The 19,261-nt window shown below is 41.7% G+C and overlaps 1 protein-coding gene across 1 annotated transcript in view; it reads right to left on the bottom strand.

The window, feature by feature from the left end:
• ADARB2 (adenosine deaminase RNA specific B2 (inactive)) overlaps window positions 1-19,261 on the bottom strand; it is a 321,699-nt gene that overhangs the window by 13,025 nt on the left and 289,413 nt on the right. Inside the window, exon 7 of the mRNA XM_040593240.1 lies at window positions 10,470-10,638. Within this exon, the coding sequence (XP_040449174.1) occupies window positions 10,470-10,638 (169 nt within the window). The remainder of the gene's footprint in view (window positions 1-10,469; window positions 10,639-19,261) is intronic.

Below are 19,261 nucleotides of genomic sequence, written 5' to 3'. Positions count from 1 at the left end.
TAATAGCCGATGAATTTTTACACCAAGCTAGACACAAATGTGACAGGATGCTTGCTCTAAATTCTTCAGGGGACAGGTTATTGGTTAAAAAGTGGGAAAACTAAAGAGGGGATAGAAGTCATGATGCAGTTATCTTGGCAAATGGATTTAGCTCAGCCCATCTAACAAGAAGTTCCCCACCACACAAACACTAACATGCTTTCTTACACTTGGATAATATTTTTTATGTAAGTCAAACACTGTCAATCTGAATTCAGAAGTTCAAACTGAAAATGCTTCAGAAAATGTAGTTTTGGAGAGTATATTTTGGGTCATTAAAAACCAAAACACCAGCAACATTCGGAATTCCAGAGCTGACTGAAGGAAAGGGTAAGAGGTGTCTGCTATTTAAGACAACTTCCAGTGGCTGCCATGCTAAATAATGTGTTTAAAGCACAATCTCCATCAGCAGCAAGCATTATGTAGCTAATTTCTTACATCATTGTTCTTTTCATTAATTAACATTTCTCAACCGTTAGTGCAATTATTGCAGTGCCTCCGTGCTGTATGTCTCTTTTCATGATTAATAAGGAGTCATTATATTTCCCTTTCCTGAAGCAGTCAATTAACACGGAATACTTTCCATTAATTACTGAATGTTTAAAACCAGCATGCTGTACCTGGAGAGCAATCTGCTCTAGGAACCTGTGACACCAATTGCTTTAAAAAGTTCTCTTTAAATTTTATTCCAAAAACACAAGCAATTTAGCTGGCTATATTAATTTGCCTCCGAAGCAGGGCTGTGAATGAGAAACATCTTTTAATCTCATGCAAGAAAAGGCAGCCATCTGGCTGCTGAGGATTTCAGAGTCAGACTCTCCCCGTCTCCCTCTGTAAATGCAGGTCATTAAAGTAATGTGTTCATCTACATAAAACTCAAATGGAATATAAAAGGTAATATTTATATACAAACAATTTAGTCCCACAATTTAAACAGTCATTGGTTTTATGAAACATTTACTTTAGTCGATCAGATTTGCATAACTTCATTTGGGGGAAAAAAAAGTGTGGTCATTCCTGCAAATAACATCACTTTTAAAGGAAAGAACTAGCTGCCTCTTTGGGTAAATATCTTATCATGATGCAAAATTAATAATGCAGGCTTAAGAAATAGAGTTGAGTTCAGCTAACGGTACTATGCCTCTGATCAGCTTCTAAGGCGAGTAAAAAAATTAGACAGCGATGTCTTTGTCCAGATGGAAACTTGTAAGATATCAATGTTGTTTTCAACATTTGACATTTCCTTAAAAAAACCCCTTGTATATTTGATTGAAGGAGAGAAAAAAGCAGCTAAACAGAAAAACAACATATGTTCAACAATATTTGAATTTTAGCGATATGCACATCATAAGGAATCATCTGAGCTTTATTTACCAAAATAGGGGATTGTGTTCAGATCATAAATTACAAGGTAATAATGACTATTTAATTTAAATTCTTTGCAAAGAACCTGCATTTTCTTTAGAGATATTTCTCTGCCTAATTCTGAACATGTTCATTCTAGTGTAAAAAGGGATTCATATATCAATGAAATTAGATTATTGGAAAGCATAGTATAAGCATGACCAGGCCATCCCCTATGTATTGTAAGCATTTCATAAACATTAATGAATTCTCACAATACTGCTGTGAGGTAAAGCCCCATTTTTATACACCCTGGGGAATCAAGGCAGAAAGGCAGTATGTTTTGCTGAAGTCTGAGCTAGAGTCCATGGCTTCTGGATGCAATAGTTGTTCCTTGAGACAGCTCTGTTTTCCCATCCCAAGAGAAGGCCCAGGAAGGTGTAGGTGGCAATGAAACTTCCATATCAGCCATGGAGGGTTCTGACTTCCAGGTATAAGTAGACACAAGGCAGGTTGGGTGGAGGGGTCAGACCAAAAAAACACAAAGGAGAAGAAACATAACAAATAATACAGAGCAGAAAACCAAGCTATGCCTGATGGGTAGAAGGTGGTGTAGAAAGAGACTGTCCCAGACCCAGACAGCATCCCATGGGAGGAAGGATGGAGAAGGCAGAAAAGGTGCTGACACTGAGAAGGCAATATTCAGTGGGGACTGCTTGACGGGTCTTGTTGAGCAATGCCAAGGCTGGTGTCCCCCATGGTGGTGGTGGGGAAATGGGATGAGAGTGATGGCACCTCCACGTGTACACTGGCTGCTTCACAGTTTGACACAGCACTGTTCTAGTAGCATCTACTCAGAGAAGAGGGATGAGAAAGCAGAGAAGGAACTTTGCTTTCAAGTCTAGCCCAGGTTTGACCAGTTGTTTCTTTCTGGAAAGCAGCTTTGAGCGTGTGCATGAGTCCCACTAAGTCAGCACAGGTCCTAGGAAAAGAGGGGTCCTGTGCTGAACCAGCCAAAACAAGACCCTTTCATTGCCCCTGTTGTCCTTCAGAGCACAGTCAAAGCACATTAACGATGGGGGAAATTCTCGGTTACTCATTCTGCTTCTCTTCTGTGGATAAAAAGACCTATCTTGGAGGGCAGCCAGTTCAGTACTTTGCATAAACAATAGATTTAAGTGAGAAATATTGGGGGCAAGGTCTTTTATCCTGTGTCTTGTTCATCCCTTGACCAACACACATTGTTAATGTACTGACTCGGCTCTTTGATATCTGAAGATCTAGGGGATTCGTTTCAGGTAGATGATAGGGAAAGATCTGTCTGAGCAACAGTGAAACTGTCAATAAGGGTGTCCATTTCTGAAGGAGCTATTTCTCTGTAGCCTAATTTAGGTCCATGAATGTAGCTGTGTTCCCATCTGTAACAAAGTGCTCTCTTCAAATGTGGCTTTTCAAAATAAAATTACTATTCAGAGCAATGCAGTGTTACATTTTGGGTCCTCAATATATCAAAGTGACTTTTCTCGCTATGAGGAAATATGCTGGATCATTCAGAATTTTCCTAATTGTGCAAGATTTTAAGGGCTGTTTTCAAGGGCACGTATCTCTCTAATAACTTATGTGCTGTGCGCTTCATAATAACCCTTCCAATAAAATGAAAATCAATCCACTGCTCCCTTAGTCACAGATCTTATTTAAAAAAACCAAAATCGTCAGCAACCAGAATCAATAAAACCAAATGTCTCCCCTTTTCACTTAAATACAGGAGCTTCTGGTGCTTTAAATGGAAGGAAATATACCCTTCCTTTTGTTCAAACAGCAGATATTACTGCACTGTTTACAAAGACAAAATCCTGTGTCCAGTTTTCAATATAGATAATCCTTGAATAAATGTATTATTGCCTGTTTGTCAGCCACAGAAACAGCAGCTATGAGCTGGCAGGCATCCCAGAGCAGGCAGCCTTTCTTTAATCAGACGCTGTGCTCCCCCAGCCCTGCCGGCGTGGGCTGGGGGCGACCCCCGCAGAGCACTGGTGCATCCCCACGCTCCTGGCAGCCAGGGACCACCGGGGATGTGTGCCGGGAAGCATGTCCCCAAGTGGGAACCACATCACAGCCCCCACACCTGCGTGCTGTAGTACCAACGCACCATGTGAGGTGGCTGTGCCCCCCTCCTCCAGGGCCAGCCTAAGTATGGATGGTAAAAACGTTGAGGAAGGGGCTCGGGGGCAAAGCCGCGGGGGTGCAAAGGGCTGCAGCCTCGCTCGGGTCAGCATGTGGCTCCTTGCCCGTCGCTGAGATGTGGTGTGACACCTGGAACCCCTTGGCTGAGTATTTCCAGCATGGCTTTGCTCACAGCGTTACTCAAAGCAGAATGCTGACGTGCTGCTGCCCTTGGAGCCCCTCAAAGCTGAGATGTGGAGAAATTCATGCAACGCTTCAAAACATCTCAGGGAGCTGTGTCCACCTGCCATTGAAGCTCAGTGAGGCCGAAGTGTCTCCTCGGGACCTCGCCCGTTAGAAAGTACTGCTGATGAATTTCAAAGCTTACTTTGTTAAGGCTTTTTACAAAAGACGCTTTTTTTTGGGTCATTATTAAGAGCTTTAAGTCTTACCCACTTGGGGTGTTGTTAACCTCCTGTACCAACGTTTCTATTACCAGTATTTCCAGCTATGCTTCAGACAATATAAATTGTTATACAGGGTGGCCTGTGCTCAGCAGAACACCTGTGGTGTTCCTATTTATATGACCATTTAGCTATTATTGGTTTGGAAACTGGAACTAGTGCATTAGTTTTTGATCTGTATTTTAACAGTAGGTGGTTTATATATGTTTTCTGGAACATACCTTGTGGTGAAAGATTAAAATTGAAACCTCAGTCACGCAGAAAGGGGTTAAGAGAGAGAATTACAAATCATGTGCACAAATCATCTCTAATTGAAGATCTAGCTGTGTTAATTGATTTTCATTTACATTAATATGCAGCATTTGAAGTAGCTTTTCTTAAGAGTTACCTTGTTAGGCTCAGTCTTCTGTTATGGCTCTGGTCAACAGGCTAAAACTAAAATAGAGCTAAGAATGACAAATTCTACCACTGACTTTTAGTCTTGCATTTTTATATACTGCACTTAAATACAGCTTAATGTGCTCAACTCATCTCGTGAAATGCTACTTCAGACTCCCACTGCTAAATCCTGAAACAGTGACTTAACAACATTACCCTGCAATACTCTGAATGTGTTGTCAATAAAAATTCCTTCCTATTCTCTAGCTCGTGGGCCCAAATAATCCACAAACCTTAGCCATGGGACATGAATAGACTGGCAATGCTGTAATGCGAAGCTTGGAGGTCCTTTGTTACTGTTTGTGTCATTTTACAGGTGAGGTATAATTTAGATGTTCAAGGTCTTATTTAACCTGTGGGCTTCACGTCACTGTTTTTGTGAAGCATGAGGAAGTGCATGACCGTTAACCTGGTGGCAAGAAAATACACAGTCTTTTAAAGGTGACCTTTTGAGAAGTGGTGGTAAGAAAACAATTTTAAGGCCAGAGCTTACACAATAAACACTGAATTCTGGCTTTTATTTGCTGTATAAAGACAGTGTTTGTGAGAATTGTTCCATCCAAGTCCTGCATCCTGCAAAGTAAGTTCCTCAAGCCTGTACCCTGCAAGGGGACTTCTGAAAGAGGACAAGTGCCCAAGCTCATGCATTTACAAGTAAGTCTTTACACTATTAGTGTGTGTAGATGTAAGTTTGATGCACAGGAGGCTGGCATCTCTCAAAAATAAATGCATCAGCTAAATATTCAGTGTGCGTGAACATGCTGCGACCTGTCCATAGCATAAGGTCTCTAGTCGCCTTGCTAAGTTCTGCCAAGGAAGAGGGTCTTGGGAAAGAGCAAAGCACTGCAAAACTCTGTGTCTAATGAGACACCCAGATAAGAGCTAATTTTTAAAATAAACCCTTGTGCTCCAGCACTATTGTCCTTCCCTGCCTAACCACGGGCAACGGTGATCATGAAACCTTTCTGTGCAGCTGTTGGGGGGAGAACGCCCTGCTAATTTGGATTGGCTGTTGCTGGGAGAAATAATTTCTCCAGCTTCTCTGCATAGAAGAAGATGGGACCCAGGTGCTGGTGACAAGATGTGTAAACTCGATGAGCTCAGAGCATAGAACGGGAAACTTTATGCAGAAGGGAGGTGTGTGTTAACAAATCAGGGGCATGGTGGCCTAGGGGATGGGTCACGGTGGAAGGAAACCGGCCTGAAGCTCAGACTGTTCCCATGAGTCACAGAACAAAGCATATGGAAGGGAAGGTGGTTTCTGTACTCCCTGGCAGACTCCAAATTTCCCCTAGGAGTCTATCCAGAGGGGTGATGGACTTCAGTAAGAGAAATGCATAGGTCTTTTGTATTTCGTTCCGTCTTTCATGTTTCTTCTGCTGGAGGAATAAGAAGTAGAGATATTTGGAAATTCTTATTTTATATATGTATGCATTTGATTGTGTGAACTATCACCTGAAAATCTGGCATACGTGTACACGCTTTGTGTGCTGTGGGAAGCCAGCAGTGCGAGAGGAGAGGCTGGGTGCTGGGCTGGCTTCGTGCAGCTGGAGACCCTGTCACTGAAGGGGACATGGAGAGCTGTTGTCCCTGTGGCCCCAGGGCACCAAGGGTGGGTGGGTGGGGGTTTGTGAATCCCATCCCTGCAGCTGATAGGAACCTGAGCACCTCTCAGTCCTCACTGGTCTGAACACTTTTAAGGGTCTGAGAATTTGGTGCTGAACCTTCCTAATGTTTGTTTATTGCATTTATATGCTCAAAGAAGACCTGAACTCTAGAGATATCCTTGGTTTTCACCTAAATATGTGTGTGTGTGTGAGTGCACATGCATGCTTGTGTGTACATATTTCAGTTTTCCTTCAAACCTTTCTTTGCTCCTGAACAACAGCTGCAGAGACTTCCACCAGCAGCAGCATTAACATTGCACCGACCTTGCAATAAGCAAAGGTATGAGCTGCTCCTGTGTCCAGCCTTAGTGTGAGGGAGGGAGATGAAAAGAGGTTTAATTTGGCCCATTGTATGAAGGGGTTTGCTGTCTCAAAAAGCCTAAATTCTCTTAGGGCTGTGGTGTCTCGACATAAAGGTCATAATATAGGTTACGATTAGCATCAAGAAAATGTTAAATGACACAAATCTATCCCCAAACAGCTGATCATTTTCAAAATTATTTTGCTCGTGATATTGCTGCTTTTTCAGAAGTGTATACAGTATACATTACAGAGGAAAATGGAGGCTGAAATCTTGGGTGTTAGTGTAGTTAATGAAATATGGGTCTGAAGAACAAGGTTTAATCCTAAAATCTATGGCACCGAGAGGCTGAAGTCATTTCAGCTGCACTGTGAGGCTCACAGAAGTTGTGAGTGTCAAAGCTAACACTCTCTTAGGGTGGGTTATTTGGGGATTCACAGAGCCCAAACTTTAAATTTGCACATATAAATGCATAGGTTTTTAAAGCCAGAAGGAACCTCCAAGATCTAGTCTGACCTTCTTCATAATGCAGTTGCAGAATTTCACCTTGTAATTCCCTGCCTGAGCCAAATAACATGAGTATTCATGCCAGAAGTGTTTGTGCTTTAATTCAGTGAGGGAGTAGGTATATGATACCAGGCTGTTTATCCTGCAATCTCAACAAAGCCACAGAGCCCAAATAATGCATACCAAGCATCAAATTCTCTTGAAATCGTGGTCATAGTAATAAAAATTGCTAAATGCCTTTGAATAACAAAAAAAACTGATTAAAACACTCTCTGCTTATGGCTATCCTGTGAGCAAGAAAGAACATAAATCGTTAGATACATGATTTATAGAATATTAATCACTTTTCTGAGTAACTCTCTCTGTTCATGGGTCTTTGATATTCTGATAGAAATGTCCTTTTCAAATAATGCAAAGTGATGTATAGTTTAGCAGCTACTGGCTAGGTGCTCAAGAGGAAACATTCTCTAATAGCCCAGTGCTCCTAAGGGGTTTTTTACAAGCAATAAAATCCAAAATATACAAGCCAATTTTTTGTCAGATCTTGCTTATACAAACATGAATTTCAGCTTTGGAGATCTTTTTTCTCATTGCAAGTCCGGTCCAGATGATGTGCAACCAGATTCCTGCCGCCAGCAGACATTTGAAAAGTCAGCTGTCTGCACGGTAGAGCAAATATTTGGAGCCCAAAGTGCAGCACAGGAACCACCTACTGATCTCTTCAGTGGGGGCAGGAGCAGGGAAAGGGCCCTCACACAGCAGCCTCCTTTCCGCTGAACAATTTTCCTGCCTGTACTTTCTATGGCCAGAGGCAAAGAAGGCAGAAACCAGCCCTACATGTGCTGAAACAAAAGTCAGGTGAAGAGACCTTTGATTTCTTCCCGTTAGTGAGAATAATAAGGATAAAAATTGATTTTAGATCATATTTAATGTGGTAAACTGAAATTTGGCATAAAGTTTATGGAAGATGCCATAACCAAACCTCTTATCGTGACCCTTTGCCAAGCTTTACATAAAATTTATAGCACCTAAAAATCTCCAGCAATGTTGTTACTGGTGGCCACTCCTGAGGGTACTGCCTACTTTCTGACATGCAAGAGATATTTTTTTAACGCTTCCTGCATTACCAGTGCTTTGTTTTGACTGGCACAGTGATCCCCAAACCAGAACTTGTGAACCAAACTGAAGTTATGCCATGAATGTATGTAATTAGGAGCCCAGTGGAAATAAAATTGCAGAACCGTCTCTCACAATATAACTGTCGGAAAGAGAGGAAGGGAAAGGCATGACCTCCAAGTGCAGCCAGGATTGCAAACGTCTATAGATAGCCTTGGGCACTCTCTCCAGAAGCTTTCACACCCTTCCCTGTAGTACATGCCATGGTGATGCCCCAAGTACTCTCTGGACTTCATTTGCCTTTCTCAGTTTCCCTTAGTGAAAAGCTTTTTCTTTTTTTTTTTTTTTTTTTTTTTTTTCTTTTTTCCTCCTTTATGTTCAACTTCATTCTTTCTGCTTTATTAACTTTGAATTTTTCTCCCCATAATCTCTGTTTGGGTCCCTCTTGTTTGGTTTCCAGCAATTCTAGTTACTGGACCTGGCCGTATCAGGTCTCTTCTATGATAATTTCCCATCTCATCCTTCCTCTTTATTAGGAATGACCATTTCCCCTTCCTTACAACCTTCATCGATTTCGGAATCTCCATGCTTTCTTCATCTTTTTTCTTCAACAGTTGTTCTACCCATTTTCCCTGCACCAGAGCTCTTAACCTGACCAGGGAGTCCGCAGTTCTTGGAAATGTCCAAACTTCTAAGGCATTTGTAGTGCCACAGCACTGCTACCACCATTCCTACAGAAGTTGCTTTTCCCACCCCTTTTCTCAGCCTCTTTTTTAACTGTTTCTTCCTGGTGAGAGTAAACATTTGCTGTTCAAAGCAGGGAATAATGATTGTCGGTGTTTTTTTTGTCTAGGAAAATCCCACGCCCATTTGAATTGTGCAAATAAACAATAAATATTGCAGTAATTCATACAATGTTGCAATAATAATATCAAAGATGAGAGCTGAAAGATATTTTTTTTTAGCTTGGAAAAACATTGTGGTAGATTCGTTTCTTCACTGACTTTAATGCTGTTTAGATATGTGGCCACAAGGAATGGCTTCTGTGAAAGTGCTTAGCAGACATGCTTGGAGAAAACCCAGCTTCTGAGACTGTGCATTACAGTCAACATCCCCATCAATAGAAAAATATAATACTGTTTGCAAAGCTGATGTTTAATTCACTGGCTAATGTCATTCAAAACCACGGAGTGTGTAGTATTTCCATTCTCAAATTTGTTTAATTTTTTGAGTCCAGCTAAGTCTGAATATGGAAAACCCAACTGCATCTAAAAGCAGTGCAGGACATCCACTGAAAACAGTTTGGGTTTTCTGTTATCTCTTTATGAATAAATGAAAACATTATAGCAGAAGTTGCTCTTTATCCTTTGTGCAAACACACCGGTTGTGATGGTTACACTTAGCAGAGGGTGGATTTTGTGAGTCTGTTAGTATTTCCATTTGCTGGTTCAGTCATACATTTTCCTGCCAAAATGGCAGGCTTTGCTAGGCCTACAGGCTAATTTAACTTCAGTAGGTCATCCGGTTAAAGCTAAGAGCAGAATTTATGCATTTGTATTAAATAAAAGCTTTATACTTTTTTTTAAAGATTGTGTTTATATTGGCCTTTAATAATTGGGCCAGATTCTTGGCTGAGGTAATAACTGAATTCTTAGGCATGATATTTCAGCAGATAATTTGGTGACAACATTATCATTTTTATAGCTATAATGTAATGTATGTTACACATAGAGCTGTATCTATAGCTAATGCACATAATGTATCTATAATAAGCATAAGTATAATGTAAGTATGCATCTGAATGCACACACTGTTTTCAGTTTGGGATAGCCATCATTTGCAATTAGTTAACACCCTAGACTGAGAATGGTGGATGTGTTTATGTGCCACCACAGAATAATCACAAAATATTTATTATACAGCAATTATTCTACATAAATATATGTTGTATTTATGGGACAGAGCAGAAAGCCACAGAAGGGGCTGTGACACGAGAGTTCTACAATGACATTCAAAGTGGTTGGAATACTCCTAGCAGCTTTTAGGGCATTTTGTCCAGCAGGGTGTAGACGAACTAAGTTTATCTGTGTGACGGTTGGTTTGCAAGTTTTGGGGTAAATGATCCAATAAAAGCAGAGTGGATGTATTTTATCTGCACACTGAAATTCTATTGGCAAAAATGCTGCAAAGACAGTTTATATTTTTGTCACACTGTAAAAAGCAACTAACAACCCATGGAGAATTTGGGAAAATGTCCTATTTACGTTCCGTCCTATTTATACGGCCTGTTTTTGCATACAAAGGAGGTCTTTGTTTCTGCAGGGTTTGTCAGCACCTGCTAGTTATTCCCCACCAGCATCCATAGCCCTCTGTGGCACCACATTTCGATTCCACATGCAAAGAGTTTTGCGACATATGTACATCAGGTACCTGGCGATTTTGTCTGTACAGGACATGGTGATGAGCTGCTCTCCCAGCAACACGCCGTCCCACGTCTGAGCTGTGTTATGACACCGGACAGGTATGGTTCCTTCTCCAGACTCAATCTTTGTGCGGAGGTGTCCACGGTATTTTCTCACTATGTGCTTGCTGCTGTTCACTGGGCAAAATAAACACAAGAATGGCAACAATTACATTTTTTTTTAGAAAGAACCTGAGGGGCTGTGTTGATGCCATAACTTGCATTTGCAGAACCACCTCTAGAGGTCCTTTAAATTGGATGCAAAATGAGATGAAATTATAGCCCAAGAAAGCAGCACAGTGGAGAAAAGTATGCGCTCCCTAGCATGGCTGCCTTTTCACATCAATCAGAACTTTCACATAGCGCACACTGAGCTCACATTCCCATTCTCTTATATATTTTAAAAGAACAGAGATGCTCTGTTGTTTAAAGAAACTGTACAGTTTCTTATTTTTAGCCCATGCTTATAGGATTGAGCTGTGTCAGGGGAATATCTGAATAACCTCGGTTCAACAAGTGTCATCAAAGACTCATCTGCGTGGCACAGTCCAGTACCATGCTCTACTGTGATACTCAGTGGCATTTTCTGAATAATTTCAGAACCAAGGTTTTGGTTTGTTATCGCAAAGATTCACTGAAAATTCTCAAACCCTGAAGTTTTATATCTGGATCAAAAACAAATCAAAACTTGCTAGCTATTAATTACTTGCTTAAATTCCCTCTATAGTCTCCATGAAGTCAGGTATCCTCCTGCCTTGTGTCATACTGATATCTTTTATGTAATTGCCATCCGCCTCTTCAGTGATATTGTATATTTGAGTGCGAGGCAGCAGCTGCCTTTGGGGTGGCCCAGGGCAAGCAGCTAACACACTTCTGCACTGCAGTGAACTTAACTGAGTCCTGCAGATAAGCAGTAAGTGCAGAAGATAATGTCATTTCTAAAGTACTTCACCTTCATGGTTATGAAAAGAGAAAAACTGAAGTTCATTATCGAAATCACTCATACCCTCTTTATACTGCTGCTGTACTTTGGTATTTTGGTTGTAAAAGCACAGCAAGGAACAGCAAGGAAATCCTTTGGGACTGCTTACTGTCTTCCCCTCCAAGTTTCACTGGAGGCCACCTTCTCTGTGAAGCAGACCTTTCCTAGTCTCTCTCTAGCCCAAAGGAAAATAATGAGAGTATGGGATAGCCTCTGCTTTCAAGGGAAAGGAGTGCTGCTTCTACAGACATGACACTTTTGCCCATATTTCCATGTGTCCTGTGTATTTTTCCAAGACGTGCCCCTCAGCCAGACCAGAAGGTTTCTGCTTGTGAAGGTGATGCTCCTCAGCCCTCGGCAGGCTGTGGGGCTGCCTGCATTCCTGGCACTGAATGATGCCGGGGTGTCACAGGTTGTGGGGCTGATGGAACCTCTGGCCACCAGCAGCTGGCTGTGCGCACAGTCCCCAGCCACCCGCTCTTTCCCTCTGTCACTTTTTTACCATCTTTGCTTTGCACGACCGTTGTCTGTGCTGCAAGCTCTGGTGGAAGCAATTGATTGACTTTGGCTGCTGCCAATGGATGGTTTACAAAAAGGGAATGGAAAAATAAATCGCTTCAGCCCATTGGGATTAGCACCGGCAGCAAACACATGTAGAACAGCAGAGTGAGCTGTGACCTGCCAGCAGACAGGCGGCTGAGCCCCCACTGATTGTTGCCTCTTCGCTTCCTTCGCGCTTTTTTAAAATTTCAGATGGGGATGTGTGTGCCAGCAATGGACTGGACCAGATACCAGTTGGATTGGTTGGCCATGGTGAAAACTGATTCCCACCCAAACCCAGGCTCCATCACAGCCTAAATGTTTGCAAATACTCTAAGGCTTGTTTGTGTTGCTACAGGATCTGAGCAGGGAAGAGCGGTCATTGCACTGCCATCCCCATCAGCAGCCGTGCCCTGGTGGGGTATGTGGGGGTCCTTGTGCCAGTGCTCACAGAGCACCTCACAAACTGAGACACTGCAGTAACCACCAGACGTATTGTGGCTTCTCAAGCTTCAGTTCTGAGGAAAACTGGTAAGAGGCAACGGGCAAATAAAAATTTCAATAAGCAAAAATGCCAAAGACTCAGAAATGTCTCAGATCCCTCTCCCCTGTAATTACTGGGCTATGCCAACACTGTTGGGAAACCATTTTCACAGCCATGTGTGCTGATCCTTTGTATATCCCTCTTGTCTGGGATGCCTCCTGCAGTATCATTCAGAGGATGCTCTCTGGATGGGATTAGCTATCTGGGAACTGGTCCATATTTTTCTTGGGACTCTGTAGGGAAACTAATTTTTAAAAAACTTCAAGCAGTGGTGAGCAGCATTTTTTATTATTAAACTACAGAGTCATGGGAAAGGTACCATGAAATTTGGACAACAAAAGAAGAAAGTGATCACTTCTGCTTAGTAAACACACCTAGCTGAGCAGCAGCAAGAACCGTATAGCAAAATCATTTTGTCTTAGTCTGCACACACTGAGAACTGATGGCACAGCAGAGCTAGACCTCTGCCAGGGAAGCAGTGAAGAGTGACTCAAGACACTATTGCTGTTTTGGCTGGTAGAAAGTTTGACTTTAAGCAAATCAGTTCTCTTTTCCTAAGGTTTCCCACAGGTATAATGAAGATAATGTTGCTTCCTTCCTCTGCTAATTCGTTTAAAGGTAACTGCTCAAAAACAGTTTATGAAAAGCAGATGCTATCCTTTCAATAAAGATCTACCACAGGAGTCCACCTGCAGGAAACCCCCCATGAGAAAATTAATTTTTAGTGTTTCTTTCTCCATCTTTTTTTTTTCTTAGAAAAGTATTTTGTTTTGCTACACCTTTCCCCATTTCCCATCTCTTTCTACATTCCTCTTGCTTTCTCAGTTCCCATTCCGACTGTCCCCTACACGCGTATTGGTCTTCTAGTTTGCTCTCTTTTTCAGGCACTTCACCAGGTTGATATGCCTATATTTTTCATAAGGCACATGTAACTGCTAAAGAATTTTAGTGACTGCATGACAAGATGTGCAGCCCATCATTTATATGACTTTGATTTCACTACATAAATATTACCTAGCAAGGGGCAAAGTATCCCACAATATGCTGACAGAGATAAGGAGCCAGTTCAGGGAAAGAAAAAGCAGCAGCCCTGCAAAGAACTGTTGAGCACTAAGGGAATTTAATGCATAGGCCAACAATTTGCAGGGAGAGGGGTCTGAAACATTTCTGTGAGTTTGAGGGGGTCTGCTTATTTGATTTCTTGTCTATTTGATCTTAATTTCCCTCAGGACCGAAGGAAGTACAAAGGCCAAAGTACTCCGCGTCTGGTTGTTATTACAGCATCTCGGCCCTGGCCTGCAAGTACAAGAAACCGAATAATAAAGTTTTTAAAAGCATTTAGGAAGTGTGTGCAAGTGCAGAGATCATCTCAGTTTCCAAATGCTCATATTAACTCAGGCCACGTGTCAAACTTTGCTCCCCATAATGTGCGTTCTACCCAGGGTGCAGCCAAGCAGACAGCATTAGCTGATAGGATTCAGGCAGCTGTGGCCAGTGTATGCTCACCCTGGGATACACTTCCACAGCACTGATAAGGGGTTTTAGCTGCTCAACTGCTATTAAATTCAACGGATAGGGTGTGACTAAAGCCCTGCGCTGTACTGCCTGTCTCAGGCTGCTCACATTGCTGGGACAGCCGGCACACATGCTCCAGAAGATGATCTATAGCATTTATAGAAAATACTAATAACTCAAAGCTCTGAATACTTTCAGATTGCCAATGACTAAATAAATCCGGATCCGCAACTGAAAGGCACTTAGTTCTTTTTTAGCGTGTCTTTAAGTAGTGCAGGATGATATAAATATTGAATAAAGGAAAAAATGAGGCTCCGTGTGTTTTGCACTGAAGCTGCAGACAGACTCTGGCACATAAGCTGCTTGCCGGCAGTAAAAAGTGCAGTCCACTTGCTGGCACAGCTTGCTACGGATCGTTTTAAAGCAGTCTCAGAAAAATACTTATGTATGCAACTTAGAGCCACAAACTACAGCCTACTGCTGTTCTGCTGTTCAGTATGATCAAAGCATCAGTGACTATAAGCATTTCTGATCTTTGCTGTGCTGGTTCTCCAACTGCTTAATCTCAACTAATTGCAGGGGAGAAGGCGTCTGAGGATGCCACTTCAACCAGAACAAAATGTCAATTCAAACTGGAATTGGAAAGGACAAATTTAAAAATCATTTGGAGTAGATTTATGATGTGTGCTACACTCAGATGTGGAAATTACTCCTGAGAGTTCCTAAGATAAAAAGGTGCTGGATTATTAATTATTGGATTAGAAATTTACACAGGTGCCTTGTATTTAAAATCAGTGAAACCCACTGATTTCAAGGCTCACCCCTTATTTTCACATTTTCTCCAGGACTAGTTCTGGCTCAAATGTTAATGAAAAAAGCCACTCCATATTTATTATTTAGTTGAAGAGTGAAGAGGAAATGGACGGTGATTAAACAGAATCACACGAGTAAGGCTCTGTCTGAAATTTTGCATGACTGCCTCAGAGGTTCATTTTCTATTTCCCTGCTTCAGTGGAGGCAGTTCTCTCCTCAGGAAGGTAGAAACAAACCAGCCTATCTTGCATTTTCTTCAGTGCCGGACCCTCCATTCCTCAGCATAGTTTATAAAGCTTCCTTAGAGCTGTTTGAAACAAAGGGGTGGAAAGAGAAGTGTTAACATCCAACTGCCTTTGTATTTCAATGGTTATTAGAGGTGCGCTTTCCTTAAGCAGATGCTGAATAAATGTACAACATTACTATTTCTGGAACTGTTGAAGGGAGCGTCGTGGCATGCTGAATGCTTTGGATGTGTCTCCTTTGTTGGGTAGGTTGGTTGGTCAGACAAATCTCTGCTGTGCTGTGCTCTAGGGACCAGCAGAGAGGGAGGCTAAAATGCAGTGGGGCAGCTCTTGAAAATGAGAAACTTTAGGGATCTTCTGAAAGGAGTCTGGATTTAGGAAAAAAGAATGCATCGCCTCACAACTTGCAACACTGAACTGCAGCTTCTGAGGGTAGGATCCATCACAAGGAGGGTAGACAGGTAAAATCAGTGGGTTTGTGTGAGGGTCTACAGAGCTGTCTCTACGGTGAGCGCTGGGATGCATCCTTCCCAGGAGGGAATGCAATCACCTGGCTTGCATGGGTTGAAAGTACATTGAGATGAAACCTTTAAAGTTGAGACTTGGCTTTTGAACACAGGCCAGGAGGCCTATTGCATCTGATGCAGCCCCAGGGGAGATCTACTCACCCCCAGAGCCATGTGGCCACCTACCACCTCGTGGCAGAGTTCAGTTCAGGTCTGGGCTGTGGACCTTATCATTAAGCCCTATATACAGGTGTAAATACTGAATATAATACTTTACCTGAGAATGTTACAAAACCTGGGACGTCTGTAATTTATGGAACTGAAATTAACATTTGAAATGGAACTTCTTTACCTTGTCCCTCCTCCCTGTGTCTTTCCTGCCTGAAATCCTGGCTTTGGACAGCAGTCGGGTATACCATGACCTGATCAAAGGCGTTACCTTCTGCATGTTATTCTTTCTCCTTATCGTTAATCTTCAAATAACATGTTTCAGTCTTTCTACTTCTTCCATGGTTTTTCATCTGCCAATTGTTTCAAGTGATGTATGGACAAGGTGTGAAAGCAAAGGCAATTTGCCTGTTCATGGGTTGTCAATATGTGGCATTTAATCCAGAAGAAGTATCAGTATGAGAAAAACTTGAAGTCCAATTCCAAAAGAACAGAAAAGAAATGACTGCATTGTTTGTCCTTTTTTGTCCTTATTTTGTCTTGTCCTTATTTTGTTTGTCCTTATGTTGTCCATAATTACATAAGAATTTCTGGTTTGAGCTGTGGTGTTAGAGACAGTAACTGTAGGAATGGTGAAAGAACAGTGTTCCATCATATTAAAGTTCATCACTGTTTTAATGAAAACTATTAATTTTGATCCATCAAAATGGCTCCATATGTAATCACGAGGGGCCAAATTTGATCTGTTCAGGTGACATAGCACCCTTAAAAAACACTTTTTATTATTTTTGTAGAATAATATGAAATGTGTTGAAAGCTCATCCTAGGGAGAGTTGATAGAATACCCTTACAAAACTAACTGCTAGAGCAAAGAATGGCACTATAACATGTGAAACCCATTTTGCCACTGGATTAACTTCTAAGTAAGCCCTGATCTCTCAGCAAGCCCTTGGGATGGAAAAAAATATATATCTGAGAAACAGATTAAAATATGTACCCTACAAACCGTTTTTCTGTAATGTCTGTCTTTGAGGAATACCTAGCATCAAAATGTGAGAAACTAGTTAAGATTATCTTTTAAAAATTTATTGCCAACAAAGTCATTCACTGTTTCCTCTGAGACTTATAAATAACTGTTCCAGGCCAGGAAGAATGAGCAGCACTGGGTCAGGCGTGGTGGAGATTCTGTCATTCCACCTACAAACCCAGGCTGCAGACTCCAGCCTGCTCTGGAGTACAAATCCATTAGTATGTGGAAGTCAAAAGCACAGCATTTATCTGTGGAATTAAGATTCTGTGCATGTGGCAATCAAGGAAAGTACAACTCCAACACCTCAAGATTATTATTTTTAATTACTAATTGCTCCTCTCAGCTAAAATCAGATGTGCAACATTGTTGCTTTGGAAGTGCAGCTGCTCCTGCACAGCAAAGTCTGGAAACTGGGCAAAGGGCTGTGCCGGCGCTGTGAATCCCGTGGTGCGGAGAACTTCTGCTCTGCAGCCTTCGTGAGCCTTGTCACGAGTCACAGAGGCACATTAGCTGGTCTCCAGCAATGATCAGCTCATCTTTGACAGTGTGGGGAGCTGCTGGTCGTGCCCACCGAGCAAAGCCAGGGCAGTGGCTGGAGGCTGTGTGGGGAGGGCAAGATGTTCCAGCAGCTGGAGGCCAGGGGGGACAAGTTGTTCACCTACATCCCAACCTATGCATCATTGTATCTTATTCCTGTTATTTTTAAATGAAAAATACTTTCTGTTAAAGCTGGGTTTTATCTTTTAAATACGTTTTGTGTGGAAAAATTGTCAACACCACTGGAATTGCCCATTTGGTGACAATTCTCTCCCCTGCCATGTTTTAATAAAAAAGTTTACACAAACATAAAGGGAATGTGTTATTCATCATAACCTTTTCTTTTATCAACAAAACACGGTGTATTCATATGGCTTTGGGATTTTTGGTTTTGTTTGGAAATTGAAGTCTTCAAGAGCGATTTAAGAAATATGTTGTGAAGGAAGTCAGCAAAATGTGAAAACAAAAAATGAACCCCGTGAGACAGAAGCAATAGTAATCTGTCAATAATATTGACAAATACTCAGCTCCTCTGTGGTTGGTGTGAGTCTAGAGAGGCTGTTGTTCCTGCTGTATCACCAGGCACACTCTAGTTCAACTTCAGCTTCTGGAGCTGTAGATAGAAATTACTGAGTAAAGACCTATGATCTCTGTCTTGAGAAATTCAATGTAGATCATCAGAAAATGGTCCCTGTTGGCCTTAAAAATCTATGGATTGTAGTTAATAACTTATTCTGATTAATGTTATAATAGCGCTTAGAATATATAGTGCTTTCCATTTTAATATCCTACACTGAACATTAATCATCCTTCTTCAAAGCTGTGAGTGCTGGATACCTTTCATTGCCATTTTATGGGTATGGAAATAGAAATGACCAGAGTGAGATGAGTTGCTCAGTGCCAGCTAAAGAAGCTAGCTAACAGAGTCACGGTCAGGAAGATTTTTGTTGCTCTTACACAGCTATCTTCAGATTTCTCTCTTCACAACACTCAAAGAAGCTCCCCAGGTGTCTAAAAAGTCCCACAGAGATCTGAACTGGACCTGGAGTTGCCTGACAAGCTTGATAAAACTCAGGTCATGAGCTTTACCTGTGACTCCCACTCAGTGGAAGGGTAAATTAGACCAAATCAGATCTGAGTGGGTGTAGTTTTTGCCCACAGAGATTTGTTCCAGTTATGGTTTTATATTTTCCACCCAAAATACATGCCATAATTAGGCATGTATGTCTAACAGGTTATAGGATGTTGGGGGTGGAACTGGGGAAGGCATGTCCAGGAGCATGTGGTTCCTTTGTCCCTGCTGCAGAGGACCTTGGAGAACCTTAGACATCATTCCTTGGGATGAACAAATTTGCGAACAAACAGCTTTTCTTGCTGAAATTTTCTACTACTGTTCTGAAACCTTCTCAGACATGGCCTTTTGCTGATTAATGTAGCCTTTTTATCACATCTGAACATTGTGTCCAAATGCAGTGTTTTACAAAGCAGCAAAACCCATAACAAAGCAGAATCAATAAATACAGTGCAATGCCCTTTGGCGATTCAAGCATTCTGTTAAAATTAGGATCTGATTATAGCTGTGGAAACCTGTTTTCCTGAATCCTAACAAACACATTTTGCTTTACATGAAAGCTTTTCAAAGCTGTGGCCAATACTGGCTTTGAACAATCCATAGTTTCCAGCATATTCTTTCTCTTTTCCCAGATAGGCACACACTGTGCTGACACATTGTTCTGAAAAAATCTTACTTGCTACTTTGAAACTCCCCCCGAAACAACAAAACACAAATAAGCAAAACCAGCCAAGAATATCACAAGGAGAGGGAACTGGGACATTTTCAATGCATTGTCAAAGCCAAAGAGTTTTCTCGTGATGTATCAG

This window comes from Falco naumanni, chromosome 4, assembly GCF_017639655.2.
Source record: "Falco naumanni isolate bFalNau1 chromosome 4, bFalNau1.pat, whole genome shotgun sequence".
Lineage (NCBI taxonomy): Eukaryota > Metazoa > Chordata > Aves > Falconiformes > Falconidae > Falco > Falco naumanni.
The sequence above is the reverse complement of the archived record's forward strand: the minus strand, read 5'-3'. Positions and strand labels throughout refer to the sequence as shown.